The sequence below is a fragment of the Habropoda laboriosa genome, unplaced genomic scaffold (genome assembly GCF_001263275.1).
Source record: "Habropoda laboriosa isolate 0110345459 unplaced genomic scaffold, ASM126327v1 scaffold556, whole genome shotgun sequence".
NCBI classification, from domain to species: domain Eukaryota; kingdom Metazoa; phylum Arthropoda; class Insecta; order Hymenoptera; family Apidae; genus Habropoda; species Habropoda laboriosa.
The window spans coordinates 56,556-79,359 of record NW_017100653.1 but is presented as its reverse complement, the minus strand read 5'-3'; the positions used below and the strand labels follow the sequence as shown (position 1 = coordinate 79,359).

At 39.2% G+C, this 22,804-nt stretch overlaps 1 protein-coding gene across 1 annotated transcript in view; it reads left to right on the top strand.

Moving 5' to 3' along the window:
• The first annotated feature begins 14,166 nt into the window (after positions 1–14,166).
• LOC108576816 overlaps positions 14,167–22,804 on the top strand; it is a 30,144-nt gene continuing 21,506 nt past the window's right edge. The window contains exon 1 of the mRNA XM_017939877.1: positions 14,167–15,484. Within this exon, the coding sequence (XP_017795366.1) occupies positions 14,167–15,484 (1,318 nt within the window). The remainder of the gene's footprint in view (positions 15,485–22,804) is intronic.

The window sequence follows — 22,804 nt, the reverse complement described above, 5'->3', positions numbered from 1 at the left end:
AAAAGTGCGGGTGGACTCTCCGATCATACGCGTATCACTTAAATATTGTGATAGGAGAGTACGGGAGCTATACCTGGATCGCTCCTGGAATGGAAAGAAGAGCTGGACTATCCGCCGGACGCCTTCCAGAGAGTAGAGTACAGGAGGCTCATCGGACGCCTTCCCACAGTAATTGTTATAAATCGTTTTATCCGTTTCGTTAATATTGTAACGAGAGAGTACGGCTGCTTAAAGCCGAACGCCCAAAAGCAACAGCTCGAACACTGCATTGATTTGTTTGAAATTATTTTGTACCAAACATTTAACATGTATCGACGAAAGATAAATAAACCTTTTGTGTGTTTTTTCCCAGATACCAAAGAATATCCTTGCATTCCATAAAATCCTACTACAACATGAATATAAATTTAACTGCATAAAAAGTTAGATTATCTTTTTCGAATTTTAAGAAAATCGTCCCTGAAGAGGTTAAGTACTATGTAAATCTGATATTAGGAATCGATACATATTAGACTAAACTGCAATCTTTTACTATCGCAGCCAATTTGCTCGTATTGTTTGCTATGTAATTGTAATTATACATTTGCTGTATAATTGTAATTATATATCAAATAATAACGATTGCCCAGGCCTCACCTCGTGGAGGTTGCTGCGAATGGAGGCCCGCCCTAACCACACGGTCCCATCCACCCTCCTTTTACGCGCCTACTATTACTTTTCTATCAATTAATGCAAGGCAACGCCTTCTGCTAATTGTACATTTGCAACACGTTCAAATTTTCGAACGATATGCAGACGAACAGTAGCAGGAGACTGAAAGAATTGCAAAGTCGACGAGAAAAAAAAAATGTTAAGAGTATCCTATCAATTTCAACTTAAAGTACTTTAAGTTTAGCTTAAACTTATATTACACCTAGCTTACAGTATAACTTCATTCACACTTGCCTTGAACTAGGAGTTAACTTAACCCTTTCACTGCGACAGATTTTGATACGTAACGAAATCTTTTGTTTCGGCGTTTTTAAATTTGTTGGAAAATTAAAAAATTTACCGTTTCGAAAATTAAGGTGGAAATACGCAAAGGAATAACAGTGAAAGGGTTAAACCTGACTTCAACTAGGACTAATGAAAGTTGTTAATTCTATGCGAGACAATAATTTATGGATGTATCATTACTCTGTTATCTTTTTTATCACTGCACAAGAATATGTAAAGTAGGTATCTGACGAATGGAATATTTTGAAAAAGAAAAGAAGAATATAGAAACAAATACGACACATAAAAGCACTTGTCAGAGAAGAAACTGACTGCTTTGGCTATCTCGGCAGGGGAAAAAATCGCTGCGCTGTTACATGAGCATTGAATTTTCATCAAACACTTGCCTACTTAAATGTTACAATCTTAAATAATATCGTGCTTGACTAAAAATCTTACTTAACTTAACAGTCACCTGCCTATCTAAAGATCTAACTTAAATTAAAAGCCTCCTGCCTGTCTAAATATTTAACTTAAATTAAAAGTCGCCTACCTGACTAAGAATCTAACTTAATATTAAAAAGCGCCTACCTGTCTAAAAATTTAACTTAAATTAAAAAGCGCCTACCTGTCTAAAGATTTAACTTAAATTAAAAGTCGCCTACCTGACTAGGAATACAACTGAATGTCGAAAATTTCCTGCCTGACTAAAAATTTAACTTAAATTACAAATCACCTTCCTAATTAAGAATCCAACTGAATGTCGAAAATTTCCTGCCTGACTAAAAATTTAACTTAAATTACAAATCACCTTCCTAATTAAGAATCCAACTGAATGTCGAAAATTTCCTGCCTGACTAAAAATTTAACTTAAATTACAAATTACCTTCCTAATTAAGAATCCAATTTAATATCGAACATACCGTGGCTAATGAAAATGCCACGTTTATTTGGAAAACAACCTGCCTGATTAGAAATCTATATTGTACCCTGCATATCCTGAAAATTTAAAGGGACATAAAGAAAAAATGAGGAAAATGTCGTTAAGGTAGTATGAACTGCTTCAATGTTGCTCTGCCACCTGCAACAAACTCAAAGTCAAACAAATTTAGTAGTTGGATTTTAATTTACTTTGATTCGTAAGTACTTCACCGTTTTTCAACTTCCGTACATTCGTTTCTGTAACATTCGAGATATTACAGACACGAACGGACCTCGATAATCTTTCACTTACTATAAATCGTCGATGAATCTGTAACAAACTTGTTTTTTTCTTGGATTAATAATTGCAGAAATGAAAGTTCAACAATTGAAAAGAAAAAATGTTATGGAGATAAACGTGATATTAAAAGAATTGGCAAAAATCATAAATAATGACAAAAATGATTAATAATGACAAAAATGAGAGTTTAACAGCTGGAAAGAAAAGATATTATGCACATATTCATATATTTTCACACAAAAAATATTAAAAATAAAAGTTTCACAATTGGACAAGATATTAAGCACATATACATATATATTTACACGTTAATTGAAATAAAAGAGATATTCAAAGAATTGAAAGGTACTTTTCGTTATTAGCAATTACCTGGTACACATTAATAACTAATTATTTTCTGCGATTGAAATCAAAGAATTTCACAAAGGAAGAATCTTTGTTAATTGAATTGGAATAAACGGTAATTATAAAATTTAAATTGAAAAATTTCTATACCGAATACCAAGATGAAAGAAAAAGAGACTAAAACTGTGTACGATTCATGTATCAGTTATAATTTTCTCCGAAGAAAACGTGGAGAGATGTTCCACTGTACTTTTTATAAGGAATTTAAAACCGAAATAATCGCACATTTTACTGCAATTTCATCTATTCTTTAAATTAGCAACGAGTATGCGATGTCGTATCGGTTATTTATTACACATTTTACTATCAATGTGCAGAGTCCAACGACTTTCCACGTATTTATATTTCTCTGCAAGCTTTTTATGTCACACACAAAATACGAAAAACATAATCGCGAGAGAACTGTAATTCGTGCGAAGCAATTTCGAAAATTTATAAAAATTCACTATACTCTACCATTGCATCGGTGTGCAAATTTGCATGTATTACGACAGAAAAATCTTACGTCGCGAGGAAAGTAACCCACCTCTAATAACAATTGATCGTTACTTTTTCTTTTTTTAATTAACCGTGCTTCTACTTGTACTTTCATTCTACGTACATTATCTCTTCTACCTCCGATATATTCCGATTCAATTCAAAATTCTCAAAGTCATTATTACATCTTTAAACAGAAATCATCATCGATATTTCATAATATCGTAAACATTAGTAAATATCCTTTTATAGCAATTCAACAGTATTTAATGACGAACACTCGGCACATGTCGCAATCCACTCATTATAAACCCGAGCAAAAACCGTGAGTGGAATAATTCTTTCTCTTACGCAACACTAATTTATTAAATGTATCAAGTGAAAAGAAATAGAATGGATCTCAATCGCGGTGAGTGCTTCATTTCGTCTGCAATCTGAATTTACGAAAAAAAAAAGATGAAAAAAATTACCGTTGACGCGAGAGCAGCCACGTTAGGGCGCTTTGGGCGATACGCAACACTAATCATCTATGCACTCTGTAATTTATAATACGCAACACTAATCATCTATGCACTCTGTAATTTATAATACGCAACACTAATAAGGGGGGAATCCATGGCAAAGTGGCGGGAGTATCACCACCTTTGGTGCAGCTCTTTCAGCTGCTTCTGAATCTGATTCAGAAACGGGGACAGTCTCCACCTTGGTGGAAAAATTGGGGCATTTCGTCGTAATCGCAACACTACTCAAAGATAAAACGCGTTTATTCATTGACGCAACGCTATCGTTCAAATTACAGATGGGATAAAGACTACTTTGAAATCTCTTTTTACTCTGAATAAATGAGTAAAAGAAAGGGAGTAAAAACTCTAATATTACTTTTAAAGCAAACAATCGCAATTGAACAAAGACTCAAAGTGTAAAATTTGAAATAATGTAATATAAAAATTCAATATGCAAGAGCAACCGCGTTCCTTCGCAACTATAATTTACAACGCGATATCAATTAATTCGCAACTCTAATTTAAATCGCGATCTCGATTAATTCGCAACTCTAATGCAAATCGCGTGTAAATTTGTCGCAACTCTAATGCAAATCGCGTGTAAATTTGTCGCAACTCTAATGCAAATCGCGTGTAAATTTGTCGCAACTCTAATATAAACCACGATCTCAATTAATTCGCAACTCTGATGCAAATCGCGACTCAATTTTTCGCAACTCTAATACAAATCGCGTTTCAATTTCTCGCAACGCTAGTTTAAACCGTAATCAATCAGTCGCAACGCTAATTAAAAATCGCGACAGGGGAGGGAGGGTGGGCGATGTCCAGTTCCAGCTGAAAAACATTCTACAAAGTACATGCAAGCGAGCACAGTGACAAAGTAGTAACGAGAATAACTCTCCATCCTTTGGATCTATCCAAAGGATGCAGTGCCATTCGTTGCAGCCCTCTTCATTGGCACTTTGCCGGGCCTCTTCGGCTCACAGCCTTTCTACATTTCTGAAACTTAAATCTACGCTCGAGATTCCCTGTATCGTAAAACAAACCATAACATACAAAGGTGAAATAAAAAAGATAAATCGCGGAAGCCGGAAACTTGGAACACGCAGATGAACACGAGCAACAAATGAATCGTTGCAAGTGCATCCACGCAGAACCTCGAGCAAACTATCTTTGCGTTTCGTTTCGAAGGGCCTCAACATCCGACCGCGACCGCGAAGATTCGAAAAATTCGACAAGTGCATCCGGTGGCAAGTGGCATGCTCCACTCGCGCCGGATTCACCTTCGATTTCTCAAATCAGATTTCCTGAAACAGGTTGATCACAACGAAAAAAAAAATTTGGGCCTGCCCGATCGGAGACTGTGTCAACCTGCCCGGCCCTACCTACTTAGATTAGCCAAACACACACCAGAAAGTATACTACCTATCCTCCCTATGCCTATATTTAAAAAATCCAAAAGTCATACACACAAAAACAATCTCTCCACGGTTCTCATACAGACACTCGGGCGCAATATCCTACACTAGAGAGACGTCCCGGGACGCCTCCGACGCCCAAGAGTTAGTCAATCATTCACACTCTAATGTACGTACCATTTTTCCTGAAATCGGCTGACGAAGGTTAGCGATCATTGCGATCACAGGAGAGAAAAATTTACACGCGATGATTTTAAATGTATTTCCTTTTCCCGTTTCGTTTATTTCTCTTTTGTAACTCTGTTGACATATTACTGTGAGAAATTGAAAATTGGTAACGAGAGAAAAAGTAATCTATAGCGACGCAATTCCACAGCCTAACCACACACACTCTGTGGAAATACGTCGTGCACGATACGCTAACCTAACGTCAGCCGCTGAAATATTTTATTAGTTTATCAACTAGTGTCATCGTATTCATTGCCTTTCACCCAATCAAGAAGCACCTGGGCACGTGAATGGGTTATTTGCAATGAATACGGAGGGTTAAACCTGAAAATCCTCGACTAAAAATATGTTATTATCTGATTTTTCATGTACTTTGTATAACGGTCTAATAATTAATACTAATGGTAATAAAAGGTATCACACAGGGAAGGTAAAATTTTTATTTCTTCTTGATGATAGGCTCTGAAAATTAAACACCTTGTTATTAAATCATCCTGGGACGATCCCGTCGTCAAAGTAAATTTTGCGAAAATTAGAGTTCAAGGCTGTTATACTTTGACTTCGAAATCTGGTCCGTAACATTCGCGAAGTGTCTTCTTGCACTAATTTTTCAATTTAATATTGTACTTCTTTGTTTCGAGAATGACTCTACTTTTAAATTGTACTCTTATATCCCGAATTAGATTGAACATCATACTGAATAGACAAGGCAACCAGTAGGATCGTTTAAAATTATTATTAATATTTTGCATTCAACTCTTGCAATATGAATTTAATCGATAAAATAGAATTTATTTAATACAAGTAAATAAAGTCTTTATTCCGGTAATGTTAACAACAACCTATAAACAATCGTTATCACCGTGTGATAACGGTTTGCAAACAGACGAAGTCGAAGGACATTCGACTTCTATACTACATTTAATACGAAAATTATTCCACGATTTCTCTTTGAACAATTATTCACGTGGATATTCCACAAATATCTAAATCGAAAATATTCTTATTTGACTAGTATCCAAGTCAATATATCTCTAATTGTATTTACTCCTTTCACTATAATTAATATCGTATTGTCAACATTAACCGGAATAGAAAAAAGAAACGACGCGGTGCAAGAAAACCTAACCTCATCTAAGAAATAAATCACACAAAATGTTACTACTCGCGAGAGTGAGTTATTATACTCACACCCGCGGTCACTGTGCTCGTCAAAGGATACTACGTAATTACAACCAGTCACCCGTGTCGATTCGGACCAATCGTCCTACGACATGATTGAGTGACCAGAGGAACTTAAACGCATGCGACTCACAGTTCGTTGAGTTAAAGCTGTCGTCTAGGCTGCCACAGCAAACTGCTACCCCCAGAGGAAGTCATCTAGGACGCCACTGCGAAGGGGAAGTCATCTAGGACGCCACTGGACACCGGAAGTTGTCGTGGAAGTCATCAGGAGGACACCAGAGAGACCACAGTAGATGCAGGCTGTAACACTTTGTAAAAGTACAGAATATTACCATTTGTTCTTGAACACCAGATTATTTCAAAATTTTCAATATTATTTATTAAAAGTGAACTTCCAAATTGTCATTTTGACTCAAATAGAGATATATAAGAGGTGAACAGACATTTCAAGAATTTAAGAATTAAGAACACTTTGTAAATGAAAAAGATTCAAACGGTTAAACTTTGTAGTTTGATAGATACTTACGTTTTAGCTCTGAGAGCACCGCCCAATGATTTCCTCAGGTGGAGCACTGATTCTAAATACCGGTAACGAATTTCAGCAAGAATAAAAGAATGTATAAAAAGCTAGTAACGCGACCGCATAGATTATGTCCGGCGAACAAAAACACTGACTCTACAGCTTCGCGTGATTTACTGTGAAATTACTGAACATTGTTTACATAGAGAGCTGTATTGCTCTGGAAAAAAAGAAAAGAATTTGTACGCAAAAACACTGACTCTACCGACCGCATTGCGCGCGGTCAAACTCTCTGGAAGAAAAGTTGTGTGGGGGGGGGGGGGGCTTTGTTGTCTTTTTTTCCTACCGAGTGTTCGTCAAGAAAATACTGTATTTCTTGAAGTAATGAAAAAGAATACGTGATTGTTCAATTTTACATTAACACAATTCTCATTGTAAATATCAACGTTGGTAATTATCAAGATCAATTAACGTCGCAGTACCGAACAGTGCGACACGATGAAATTAATTTACGAAAAGTAAAAAAAAAAATAAAAATGTTTGTTACTAGAGTTATCGATTATTATTATGTTATCCGAGTCGCGAACGCGGTTTATAAATATTCGAGAATCTTTGGACGAATTAAAATTCCATGCCTAAACCGAACCGTACACGACAGGTATAGTATTCGATTCTACGTAAATGATTTTAGCGAATATTTAAACTTGCAGAGAAAATTGTACGGGTCGGTGTCAGTACTCGTTACAGAGACAGTAAAACGGATGGAAAAATAATATTAGTGACTCTACATGATGCAAAATATCGCGACCGAAGGGCAGCAAAACGTGCAAATTATTTCAATAAAATTCAACGACTTTATATTATTAAAAATTCCATATTAAAGCAAAGTTCGAAATGATCAAGCCAAGAATTCTTTTCTCAACTAAATAGAAATGAACTACGTTTGAAAAAAAGAAGTTTAATCTGTTCTTCTTGCATCTTAGTAAATTGCTCAATTAATTAGAGTGTTTATATAAGTATACTTAGTTATACCTGTCTTTAATTATACAATAAATGTGTACCATGTATTACTACACATTGTTATATATACACACACAAAATCAATAATTATGCAATAGATATGTACCATGTGTTACTACACATTGTCACATACACACATAAAATCAATAATAATATAAAAAAGAAGAAATAAATGAAATTATATTATTAGGTTAGAAAGCACAAACGTTACCCAGACACTAGTCTCCCCCTCACCCTCTTCTCATCGTCAACCAGACATCTTAACAGAAAAGAAATATTAATTTATAACATGTGTATTGAAGAGAAACAGAATTGCGTTATAATTAAACGATTAGTTTAATTCGAACTCTATTACGAAAATCTGTGATATGACTCAAAGCTGAACACAAAAGAAAAAAGAAACAAAAAAGTTCTTCTCTATCGTTATGACAATTCGACAAAGTATCGAAAGAAAGTGTATTAATTGATTAAACGAATGTAGTAAAAGAACGCAGTGATCGTAGAATACGTACCAGAAATAACAGAATACGCGAACGTGAATTATAATACGTCTTGTCGACTCGAGTCGCGGTAACTGAACTACTTCCCCCTCTGTTATTGCCTTGTACGACCGATCGCAAGACATCGAGTGGTGGGGCAGAGCACGCTTCACGAATCGCGTGTTTAGGAAATGTCAACAATTCGCAGAACTCAACATTGAAAAACTATGCCTCGAGGCAGTTTAGCTCGGCCGACTTCCTGGCCGGTAACCGATACGGTCGTCGGTGTTTACGAGTTTTTGTAAACGCAAGTTTCGCAGTAGCATATGTTACTCGTGTCGAAGCTACACGCGACAACGCGATCGAAATATTCCTCGATTGTATATAAAAATTCACGACCCATTCGTTCGGCAGCGATCCGATAGAAATAAATTAACAGAGTGTGTTCACTTACATAATTGCTGGAACAAATTGCTCGTCAATATCTCGCCGTTTTTGTCGATTTGGAATACGAGGTGTCATGGCGTCCATATGGCGTCGTTTGGGTGATCTTTCTTTTCGAACATTTAGCACAGCTAAAACCTGTAACAGATTAAACAAACGTTTAATTTAAGGAATATTAAACAAGTATAAGCTAAAGGAAACGATTAGAAACATTTAAAGATTGATAAATTAAATTTATAATAATACCTTTTTATTACGCACGTGAACACTACGTCTATCACCTACGACGCCCAGAAGAAACTGTTGAATCTGCAAGTGTCGTTGCTAGGCAACGGGAGGAGTGGGGGTAACCCCACTACCAGCGCGCGTATTCGAAATTTTCAAATATTATATAATATTCTGACGTTAATTATACTTTAATCCCGTTTCATTTTTCTTGATAATAAATGGATACGTTATAATTTCTATTTCACGTACACCAATATGCTGCTTCTCTCTTTCTTGGCGGCAAAACTTCAAAATTCAGAGGATTTCGAAATAAATTAATCGTCCAGATACCACAAAGCACTGCAGTTTAGTTGCTCAGAAACCCAATAATCACGAACACAATTAATGTCCACTTTTCAATTTGCTGATTCTGTCACAAATTACGCAGTAATTACTTTTAGCCTCTAAAAGGTCTCTATTGTCACACTAAACATATTGTTCGAAGTGTTTGGCAGTTAAGAGACGTTCAGACGTTTCGTAATACGTCAATTTCTGCTGTTAAGAACTCGACATTCCATCAACGTAAAACACCAAATTACAGAATAAATCAACGATACACACTTCTCGATATCACTTGTATTCACTTTGAACTTGTTGAAACATAATTGCTTTGAATATAAACGTTCGTCTTGCACACGACTCTCACTGCGTTTTAGAACGGTCGGAAGTGTTCGACAACGCTCGGAACTATTCGGTTGGCGCGGCAGTTCTCTTTTCGGGAATCCTAGGTACGAAACATTCCATGTCAAATTAGACACTTTCTGCCACAATGTTATAGATTTTTTTCAAACTTAGCACAATTATTGACATATTAAACGTTAAATTGTTAAAAAATCAGAATTAATAATTAGAATTAAACGTAACTATGAAATTACGTTTAATTCTAATTCTAATTACTGACTAATGTTGCACTCTTAATCTATGCTGAATCGGTAACGTTGGAATCGACACGAAAATGGTAAGGGCTCTCTCGATCTTAAAATGTTAGATCTATCCTCATCTGTGATCTAGAATAAATCGCCTCTTTTCTATACTGACGAGTTGTATTTAAGTTCGAGCTTAACGTAGCTTCCTTAGTACACTTTCCTACTTCCTAGTGTTCTTTCTGATTTAAGGAAATCCCTTCGCCAATCTTTTAGTGGAACATGATCTCTGAAAAACAGCACAAGTTACATTTATTCACAGGAAGAAAGATAGAAAGCTTCACTCGTGGAAAATATTTGCTCCAAGAAAACTATGTTGAATATCCAAACTTTTCTCAAATACTCTATATAACAAAGATCTGAAAAAAAATACTAACTTCATTCTAATTAATTTTACAATATCTAAATAGTCGTAATAAGAAAAAGAAATTATCTTATCTTGCTGAGCAACAATAACTCCAAGTATAATTGAAACAAAAATTAAAAAAAATTTTCAAATTTCAACCTTATTGCGTTACTTTCGAAATTTGATCAATGGATCGATATTAATCATCATCTTCATCGGAAAGATATAAACCCGTAAATAAAACTGAAACGATCGTATCGCTTTACAGCTAATGTAACAATCTAAAACCCATAACAGAGATCTGGAGCAATTTCTTGCACGCATTATCACTTTGCCGAACACGTCATCTTGACGTTTAATAGCTCACAGCCGGTTCTTTTCTCGACGTAGCACACGATTCGGTTCAACATTGATCGAGCGATTCGGGCCTGCCTGACCCTGATATTATATCGACGTTTAATCCTAGATACTGCTCCAGACAGATTCGTCGATGGAAATGAATACCACGTTCAGAGACCTGACAGCGTGCACACGATCCAAACAGCGTTAATTACAGGATGCAGATATTGTATATCTCAAGGAATCAAGTTTATCGTGCTATCTGTTGATTGATCGTTTTAATGTGGATATTTATTATATGCCACCCAAATTCGATGCTTCGAAAAAAATGTTTAAAAAGATTTAGGAAGAAATGAAATCTGAGAATCACTTGAGCATAAGTGCATAAGTTTAGGTATCACTTTTTAATGAAAAAGTTTAAAAACATTTTCGATTGAATCACCATTCGGAAATTACCTGAGTATAGTTACCTAAGTTTAGATTTAAATTTGTGATATTATGCAAAAAAGGGTGAGCAAGATGAATTTTCTGAACCATACCACTATCATTATTCGCAAGTACTAACACTGATAAAAATAAATAGTAACAACAGAGCAGTAGCAAATTTTCAAAATTGATTTTCTAAAAAAAAACATAATTCCACATATTTTACTAATATCGTCTCTAACAATCATACTCTACTTTCATACCCTGTACTTCCCAGACCTATTAATAATTAATAACGCTCATTATAAACCATAAAAGTAACACTCACTGCAACCCACAATATCGTCAAAGTAATTCAACCCTTATTACCATATTCGACTCCATAACTAACCCCTACTATATCATCAGCATACATTTACGCTCGCAGTAAACTCAATTTTTCCTAGCTTCCACGAAATAACATTAAAAATTACGTAGTCAACAAGTCCGTGTAAAAAGTGCTGGAATTACATCGTCCCACCAGTGTCTATTAACCACGAACACGTTAACGTGTCGATCTGTACAACGAGAATACGGAATTTACGCTGTGTTTACGGGCCAAATCGCGTGATAAAGGCGTTCGTTTAATGCCCGCTGATGATACACGTCGTACGTTGAAAGGTAAATGCTCGTCGTTCACGAATCCCCTGTACAGGTATGTATTTCGCGTGAACGCACACAGTTCGCGTGGTGAAATAACGCGGGGAGAGATGAACGGGTACAATGGACAGGGATTTAGGGTATAAGGGGTGAAAGCGCGCCGCGAAGCGAAGGCGAAAGGGCTTTCCGGCACAAATGAAAAAGTTAGGATCATCGCGGCCGATCCCGGTTTTTTTATTCTCAGCCTGACAAAATTACTCGCGATCTCCGGGAGAAGTCCGAGGCATGGCCAGATTAAATTCAAGACGTTTTCGAGAGTTTCGGCAGGGAGAGATCTTCTTCTTCTTCTTCTCAGCGTCTGGGTGGAACAAGTGTTTCGTTTTAGGCGAGCCTCGCCCGTGAGAAATTGCAGGAAATTATAGAAATTGCGAGCTGTGCTAGGGGGAGAGAACGTCGAGGGTGGCATTTATTTAAATATTCCGCTCGAATTTTGTGTACCTCGTCTTGTTAAGGAGTGGCGGGAATTTTAAACGAACGAATTGAAACCTGTTTCTAGGTTGGATGATTAATTTTCTTCTCCTACGAGGTATTTTAATTATAGCTTTTTCTTGTAACGAACAACTTTTCTGCATGTAAATCACGCGAGAGGAAATTGCTTCTTATTAATAATAAATAAATCTTGTTATATTTTATTTGGAGTACAAGTTGGTTGTAACGACCTGTCGTCTAGTTTCTTTTTTCTCGAGGTGAAATTTAAACGTCGATAACATGTTTCGAGCGTACAATGTGCCCGAAACATGTTCCCGAGCTACTTTATAATCTTCCGAGGAACCGTACTGCAGGGAGGTATATCAACTAATGAAGAATCTTAATCGAATACAGCTACGTGGGAAGAATGCATCAAGCTGAACAAGCAACTTTTCCCCACTAGGTATCTTTGGGAAGCATCTACCACAACTTTAAACGCACTTTCTTAATAAAGAAGACCGTCGTTCCGTCAATTTGATTACCAAACGGACTAAATATCACAGAATGAACTAAATGAAAATTAAATTTAAAAATAATAAATTACCACAAAATAGCTATTTAACAGATGTTGACGGAAAATTCTTCTTACCTCAGTTATTCCATTTCGTTAATAAAAATGACGAAGAGGAATTTATACGGAAAATCATTCCAAACTTATCGATCTTTGTTTACTCATTAACGCCTGCTTTCAATACCTAATATCGAGATCAGTTCAACGACCTACGATATTGATCACGAAGTGATCCTAAACGATTAAAAAGAAATGTCGATGACCTTAGGACTTTGATCGATCGACTCGTCCTCAAATTATACGAACTATACAATTATTTTTTCTCACATTCAACAACAACGCAGGTAATTTAGATTTTCGTCGCAACCGAGACACCCTGTACGCCTTAATTTTGCAAAAACCGGGGCTGACTTCCTCGAGACTTCCCAGAAATAATTACATCCCCGTCTCTGATCCGGCAGCCGAGTCGGGACAAACGTCGCTTATGCAACGAGCCAATTTAAAGCAACATTTCTCGTTTGCGTGGCTTTTGCCACGGAAGGAACAACGGGCTGCTACCTGAACATTCCGTGAACACACAAAGTGTCTGGAACAACCGTCGCGTAGGGGGGGTTTAGAAAAAGAGAGAGGGATTCCTCCGGCTTCGGCTCCAGAAGCGCAGCTGTCGAGCGTGGCCGCACAGACAGCCGCACGATTCTTGGCTAACGCGGGTTCTCCGGCCAGTTTGCGTGCTGAGCGTGCCGCGCTCGGTCGCTTCCTTCTGCGACTCGTGTCCTCGACAGCCTTAGATCGGCAACGAGATACCTGGTGCCCCGAATCACACAGTTTCTCTGCAACAACACACACTTGCCACCGAAATTACGAACCGGTCGAGCACACTCTTCTTACTCCTACCACAGTGAAATTCTGCAGGAAAATTGTGCACACCTGTCGATTATTTCAGTCAACGTGTTCCATGCGAAAAATGACGTTTCGCGGTTTTCGTTGTTACTGGGAAGCTTCAATGGTGTACGATATGATAAACAGAATTGTCAAATGAGGGTGGCTGAAGTATGATAACAGAAATTTGTTATAGTGAACGGTACGAAATGTGTAGCTTCTTAAGATCCTCGAGATGTCATTTTCCAAGTCAATTTTGAGTTATCTTCCGTTCGATCGTCGCGATTTAATCCAGACTTGAAACAGCAAGTAAGGAAGCAAGGATCGTCTGGTAGAAGGGAAATGGAAGAGACGGAAGAGGCAGAGGACCAACGACGAAGACGGAGAAGACGACGAAGACGCGGATTCGAGGAGGCCTGAGAGAGTCGGATAATGGCTGCCTCTCGCGTCGATCTGAACATCGACGAGGATCGAACGACGGTCAACGAATCATCGATCCACTGTGAGTCTCCGGTATCGGAGGATTCAAGTGTCACCGGCGACGTCGACAAGCAACGAAAGACTGACAAGGAGGATTCGCTAGAACCACGTGCTGTAATCAGCGAAGATGACAGAATGGGAAGGCTGATCGTCACCGAGGATCCTTGCAAGAGATCGAGTAAAAACGTCTACGGTTCCAATTCGACAGTTCACGACGGTAGAAAGAAATCGTTACTTGGCCAAGATAAAACAACTAAGAACTGGAGGAAAAGGGAACTAGCTGACCAGTCGAAAAGTCTCGACTCGGAGATCACAGATCGGAAAACTCGGCTGGATGACGCATACGATCTCTCCCCTGGTCAGAAGCGTCTGAACGTGGACTTTAGGGTCGATAACTCGATACAGATTAAAGAACAGAAGAACTCGGAGCTGAGCAAGAAGTTGGAGAACAACCAAGCACCGATCTCTACCAGGGTCATCCATAAATTAATGGGTTCCGGAAAGCAACGTAATTCCAACAGCGGGAAAAAGGATCAACGAGAAGTTTCACCGCGGCACGGACCACGGAATCACGCGAATCTGATCGTCGATACGACGGAGGGTTCGGTTGAAGGTTCAGCCAGCTCTCGAACGGAATCACCTCGTAAACTTGCCGATTCTCCGGGAGACTGTGCGGCTAGGTCGACCGTAAAGCGACGCGAGGACGTCGCGGAGAGCAAGAAAACTCGATCATCGACGAGTCAAGAGAGTCCTCCTGTCAGCGAACCTCGATCCTCGAGCGACGCGACGCCCGTTCGTAAACCGAGGAAACACGTCGCTTCGGGGAAGTGTGAAAGCTGCGGAGAACCGAACCTATCGTACGAGAGAACCTATCTGCATAAATACTCCGGAAATTTGGACTGCGAGGGGCTTGTGTACGAGGAGAACCACGCGAATGGACGCGAGTCGAGGCAAGAGACCCCCGTTGCCTCTTTGCTCTATCACAGCAGGTCTTTGCCGCGATTGTCGGTGCACGACAGCGGGGTAGCTTGCAGCGGAAACGAGCAAACGGCCGTCGCGGGTCACCCCCATAACACCAGACAATTGGTGGCTGATCTGAAGCAACTGCACACGTTGAAACAGCACTACTATCCGGAGGGAGGCTGGGGCTGGGTCGTGGTGTTCGTGGGGGTGCTGGTGCAGATGTTGTCTCACGGAATGCACGAGTCGAGCGGTGTCTTTCTGCATCAGGTGGCTGATAAGTTTGGCTTCCATATGTACTTTGAGACAGGTTAGTTGAATAGGAAAATGATTTTGAGGGTTTGGTTGGTTTGGTTTGGCTGCAGCGGAAATTTAATATTGCTGATGTTATTGGTTTTATTGTTTTGTCTGTAGTGTAATCATATGGTCTGTTTGAGAATTATTTTATACGTATTGTGATAAACGTAAAAATTTTTCACTTTAGCTGATTGAAGTATATAAGTCTGTAAGACAGCTTCAGTGAGATGCAGGTTGCTCATCACAGGTAATTTCAGTGTGAAAGAGATTGAGGAGGTCGTGATTGAAGATTACTAAACGGTTGCTTAATGAACAATGAGACTCTAATTTTGTGTCATTTTCGAAAATCGATTCGTATAAAATTGTTTATCAATTTGGTCCCACACTTTCGAAACACCCTGTATTTTCCGATACGTTGAATTTTCAATATCAATAACACTCACATCCATGTACAATCGTATTTACAAATTAAGTGCTCGTAACAAGCGCACTTCTGTGCACAGCTCTAAACGCACTCAGTCGCCATTCAAGCACGACACGACACGTATTTGTACCTCGTGTTGAAACAGGAAAATGTACAAGCACCAATCTACCACCGAGTTTCGAATAAACCATTCGCGCACACGTCTAGTCGTCGAATTTGATCAACTACACGTTTGCGTAACGAAGCGATCGATGAGACAGACGACGGTGCCGTGTTGACATCGATTTTTCCTCGGGTTTCATTCGGCATTCAGTGCGCGTGAAGCGTGCATAATCGTCGCTGGAGGACACAATTTCGCGAAAAATTCAATTTCGCGGAGAAAAATCGGTTCTCCTTTAGAGAACAACAAAAGCTAAACGAAAGGGAGGGGCGAAAAGAAAAGAGAAGGAAGAAAAACAAAGGGAAATGAACAATCTATCTGGATCACAATCGCTAAACGATTTCAACTGGAGGGAGAGAAAAAAAGTTCCACGATCTCGGGAGAATTGTTGGTGAAATTGAAGCGCGTCAGCTGGGGCTGGTCCGCGTGAAACGAAGCTGAAATCGCGGATGCACCGTTTCACGAACGCTTTGTTCGCGCGACACTTTTCCACGTTTCCGTGGCCGCGAAATGTGCATCGACGTTCCGCGTATATATTGTCCTCTGGCGGATGGCCAAACGACGAGGCGGGTGTAGCCGTGTATTCTTACATCTGCCGCCCAATAAACGGGATATGAATCGCGCTAATTATACGCGACACCTTCTCGCCGCCCGTTTACTTCGGTTCGCGGCTATCTGTGAAGAAAGGGACGCGGCTGAATGCCACTTGGCAAGCGTTCCACCCTTGTCGTTGGTAAACTTACCAAGCCACGGATGAGTTATCGCGAATGCTGCACACCGCCGTTGCGGTACTTTTTATTGCAGTTTGATTCTCTCCGCTGTTTTTGCTGTGGGATAATACACCGAGGTATTATTAGTGATACAATTCGTTTTGTCAGAGGTGTAAAAATACTACTGGCGGAACGTGTTAAATGGGAAACGGTAACGAGGAGTGGATTAGAGAAATCATTTTTTTAAACAAAACCAGCTAATTTCTTTGAATCTTAGTATTATCCCATTCACGACTGATTCTTTTTTTATCATTTCTTTTTTATCTGTCGATCATCACGTTTGTAACGAATATTAGATTGAAAGGGTTAATTTTTCCACTGAACACAATTATAGTAAATAGGTGTAATTATGAAATGAATGGAATATTTTGCATAAATTCTAGATGAGCTAATAACCAAAAGTTTCTCAATACACTTCGCGGAACATAAACAGTCGAAACCAGTCGACTGTGGGAAAATCTATACAAATCCACGATGGTGCCGGCTAGTTTAATAATCCTTAGAAGATATTCACAATTCTAAGGAGATGTTGTGGGTGAATAACACGTGGCAGAAAGTTTAATGCAAATATATTTTATAATAATAATTGCACAATAACGATAAAGGCACATAAAAAGAAATAATAATAACCTGATCAATGCTCTTTTATTCTTTCTCGCATATATGCTCTCGCACTCTTTGTTATCATTAACAACGCGGTTTTACTGTTTACTCGCTGTTTCTCTCTAGGACACTGCCCGTTTCCCCAATCTCGAATCGATTCGAGTATCAGCCATATATCACGTCTATCCTACATCGTTCACACAAATTCAAAACAGACACACGACATTCACGCCATCACTCACAACATATTATTAAAACCAAATCCACAGATGTCACGTTGTCCCCCTAGTGTTTCTCACACGTGGATCAGTTATCTCTCGAAACGCAAGCACGCGTTCTCTTATCAAATCCGCTAAATCAAATTTCAAACAGTCGACTATTCAATTATCATAGAATACTCGTGCAAAACGTGCATTAGAACAAAACGTTCTATTCACAAATAATCAATACATCCCTCTCTAAAATACCTACTCAAAAAATTTCGTACAAACCTAATTCAAAACTTCCGTATAATATTCCACTAGGTACGTTCTTTGCTGTAGCAATAAAAAAACTGCACTCGATTCCATAAATTCCATAAAATTAAAGTAACACAAAATTCTTTGACTGCCTGCCAAAGTAAGCAGTATCATAGCTAATACAACGGTAGAAGTGAAAGCACCCCGATAAAAAAGGAAAAGGAAATTTCGAAAACTACCACTGCGCGTATTCTCCTCGAAATCCTGCTTCCCAATAATACGCTCGTAAAACGCCCAGCCACAATTTTCCCAGCTTCGAACTCGTTCTTCGATCGAGGCTTCGCCAACGGCTCGCGTATCGTCGAATAAAGACGAATTGCTCTCTCGCCTTTGCGTCATCGTTCGATGCTTGATGTTAGTAAAACGATTCGAGGATTTAGCGTCTAGAAGCGACGTCACGTTTGAGTGTTGATCCCGTTCGAGAAAGCGTTCTTCTCGAGTGCGTACGCACGCAGCAGCAGGTGTTATTACCTCTTCAGGTGGCCTAACTTCTCATTTGTGGACGATTAAATCGACGGTAGAAATCGACGATCGGTCCATTCTCGTTCACCTTTGCTCTGCTTTCTTTCTCTCGATTTTTGAAGGATTCATGGCTCGGTGCGAGGAAAATTAAGCGCGAAATGGTCGATGGTATGAATTATGAAGCAATTTGAACGACGCTCCCTGTTTTCGCGACCTCGTTGTGCAACCGGAAGCGCGGCGATTGACAAATTACTGCCGCTTATGCAAAGCAGGTGACCTACGTGAATTTAGTGTTTAATTGTTGCGAGATAATGATATCGAAGATATCGTAAAGTAATAAATTCGGTATATTCTGATTTTTTTTTTATTAAAATTCGTTCACTCGTTTGCTTCCTGTCGAGTAGAATTTTCCGACAAGTAGTTTTCAACCAAGGATCAAGTCACGCGTTTTCTATTCATAGCCGAATTAATTCCACATTATAGTTCCATCATACTGTTACCGTCGAGAACTTTCACGTGAGAAGAGCGATCGCCACCCACACGACTTCACAGTGCAAAACGATCGATCACAAACCTCGTGGTTCGGAAATTTCTGCTTTTGACTTTGTAATCGTTGGAGTAACCGTATGAATTCCAGTTGACAAGAAGTCACTTAGAAAAAGACCAGGGAGCAGAGTTACACGCGTTGAAAAACCCACATAAGTGGCCACAGTCGCTTTAGGTGGGCCAGAGGATCGGGAGAAAAAGTTCGATTGCGAATTCGATTAATTACTGGTTCACAGATACATTATTCGTTCTTTGATTTCTATAGATTCCTTTCGAAACCTTTTTGCACCTTAATTAGAGAAATAAACCAGCTGTGCAGAAGATATTTTCTTCTCTTGGAAATTTCAAATTGGTAATTACTCTTTTTGTTGAAACATTTGCACTTTAATTTTCAAAGAAATTACGTTGCAATGCGAAATTATGGGAATGCTCGAACCTTCTTACACTGTAATTTCAGAACTCAAATAAGCACTACAGAAAATATTTTCCTTTCTTGAAAATTGAAAATTATCGATCCTTTTTCTCAAAAGATTTTTGCCGCAATTTTCAAAGAAATTACATTGTATTTTCCAATTCTGCTAAATTTCACAGATCGAAATAGTGAATTCTGACTTTTTTCCTTCGTTTTCAAAATGTTACTTGCAAATATGACAAAGTTGTTCTTAACACAGCGAAGAGGGAGCGAAATACGATTGCGTTACTTCGAAAGTTAGGATTCGGGGAAACGCGTGCGTACGTTAGAACAGTTGAGTGGCAGGTACAGGGATGAGTGTTCTTTAGCGTGTACAGTGCGTAGTGAGAGGGAAGTTTTAGACTGAGTAACGAGTGAAGCGAAACTTTGCCCGAAAGTTCGTGAGCGAAACGGGTTTAAAGAACTTACAAGCAGCGTTTAAGGAAAGCTTGGCTGAACGAGTCGAGTATTGCTACAACATTTATTTTATTGCAACTATACTACTTTAAAACTTGTCCAAACTTTTCATTCGTCTGATTTAATCGTACGAAATTACCGCCAATACGAGAGACCAAATGTAAATTTTACCGATATTAACTTCGTCATTTCCACTTTACACCGTTGTTAACTTAATTATCCCAATTTGCTTAGCATTTACTTGGCCAACCGGATTAATGACGAAAATAATTCAAAGAGGCTCGATGTATCTCGTCAACTTTAAGTTCTCCTTATCCTCAGATCCACCAACGAGAATGATTTCATACACCGATAAAACGCAAACAGAAAATAAAAAATCTAAAAATTCGCCAGATAAACACAGAGTTAAAGACACAGATTTCTCTTCATCCCCTTTTGTTTCTTCCCACTTCGTCTTGTCAGAAATTCTGTCCCGATAAAATATGCAATATAGTCGCTGTTACACTGGAATTCGAAACGCGAAACGACGCGGACGAGGGGGACAGCGATGAAAATTCTCTAAAACAGCTTCGCCAATTTTTCCTCCTCCCGTTCCTTTCCGACGTCGAAATTCCCGCTTGTTAAAAGGGCGAGTTGTTTCGACGTTCTCCTGGGGAGGTTTCCGTTCGGGGCGGGGATTATTGTAACAGCGTAGATAAAGAAAGGTGGCCGTCGCGGCAGAAGAGAGAATCCCCGGTAAGAGGATTCTGGTATCAGTGACGATGGAACCGTGCTCGTTCTGCGGACGTTAACAATCAGACAGGGATGCCTTTGGACCCTGTGGAATCCACCCCTTGCATCGTCCGCGAATTCTTGTCCGTTTCTTGCGGGAATCTGTCTGGCCGGTAGTATTGCTTTCTCGTTGCAGCGATTGCTACCGGCATGAGTTGAAGTGAAATTGCTTCGGTGGTTTCCGGTGGAGAGTATAAAGTGTCTGATAAGTATTGCCAGATAAGATTGCGGAGGAAACTGTTGCAATAATTGCGGTCCCTTATCGCAAAGTGAATTTGATAAAGAGAGCGGTTAGTGCAACTGAAGATTAGTTTTACAAGCTGTATTACATTTTGATGATATTCTTTATTTGTTTATTTATTCAAGAATGAAGAGAGGAGAGCATTGTAAATTATGGAAACAAAGGTTTACAAAAGATGTAGATGTTACGGAGCCAGAAAAAGAAATCCAGACCCTTAAAATATGTATCACATTTGCATCTCACGTTACACGTCAGATTTTACATTTTTCACAGACACTTTTTACCCCGTTATAACCACATTCGTTAATTCTCGCTTCTCCTATCAAACTAACAATCTCAAAAATGAACCTCGTAAGCAACACAAAATTTCATTACAGAGGTTTAACCCCTTAATGCTCGTTCCCGTGTCTTACACGCGCGCAACTAATCCTTGAAAAAGTGCAATTTTGGTTTAATTATTTTCTTTCACTCGTAATATTACGCTACTCTTTCAATTCTATCGCGAAAATCTAAGTCACAGCGTTACAAATAAATACAAAACTTATTTCTACGCGCCTAAGGAATAATGAAAAAAAAAACATAAAATCAAGTTGACAGGAATGTGACCGTTAAGGGGTTAATCCCCAAAAATTCACAATTTCCATTTAAATATCCCCGAAAATGCATACCCGATAAAAATACTTCGCATAATCACCGAAGAATGTTAAAACGAATGATCGGAGCAATAGAGAAATTGAACGGAACGAATCGTGATAGCTGGAGGTCCAGAAAGAGCGGGCCAGGCACGGGCCAAACGTCAAACAGGTCTTCAGGTCTCCGACCGGTCGAACTTATTTTCGTTTCGAGCCACTTTCACGGTCGAAATGATTGCCCTATTTTACCCCCATTTGCTTGGCGGCGTCACGGCGACGTTCCGTGTACGGTGTAGCACGGGCGACGTTACTGTCAGCCGTGAACATCGACGGCGGCGCACAGTGTTTCGTGCAATGGACAAAAGTAAAAATTCTCAAGTGTTTGATTCACAATCTTTTGTATCTTCGACAAACAAATTTGAACAAATTCGAAACCAGCTAAATGATGTTTTAATACAAACAGTACCGACACTTTATGTATACCGCATCTGGTCAAATGACCGGTTACGAAATAATCATACTTTTTCCGAGAGGAATACAGGTGATTGTCAATTTAATATAGGAAACAACGTAGAAAGTAGCCTTTAGATAATAATAAACAAAAAACTTACATACTTTTATTTTTAACAATATACGGGGTCATATTTGACCCGGGCGTGGTACGGTTAGTGTTAAACCCCATCGTTATAGTGTTAAACACGTTATGTCACGACTTGTCACATCATGTCACGTCTTGTCACGTCGTGTCACTTCTTGTCATGTCGTGTCACGTCTTGTCACGTCGTGTCACAAAACGTTTCAAAGCGTGACAAGGCGTTAGCAGACGTGACAAGATAAGACACTTGTGTTAGTTTGAACATTCGTCTCTTGTCCTTCTTTAAACAATATACAGCCAATCCTCCATCGTTTTTTAAACAAATTCGAAATGGCACTCGCGGCGTCGGGAATGGCAGGGGCGTCGACGCGTGATCGAATCAACTTTGATAGATGTAATTGTGGACGTTCCTGCCGCCGCGTCGTTGTCAGCTTTCGCGCGTGACAAAAGCGTCGGTGCACGTGCGCGCTTCGAGCCGCAAATTGCCCGCCATAAAGTAATGAGAGATACGGGCCACGCAAAAATACCAGGGGCGAGGCTGTTGAGCGGAATCGAGGCTGCGGACAGCCACACGCAGCACACCGTCGTTCGAGGCAAAGGAGAGAGAAACGAGAGAGAGAGAAAAAAGTCGAGAGTAGATTTATCGAGGGACGGGCGTAAAGATGGTGAGAAAGTTGCTACTCGCGGACGAAAGAACGCGTTACACGAAAAACCCGAGGGGCGAGAGTGTTTGAGATGCGTGA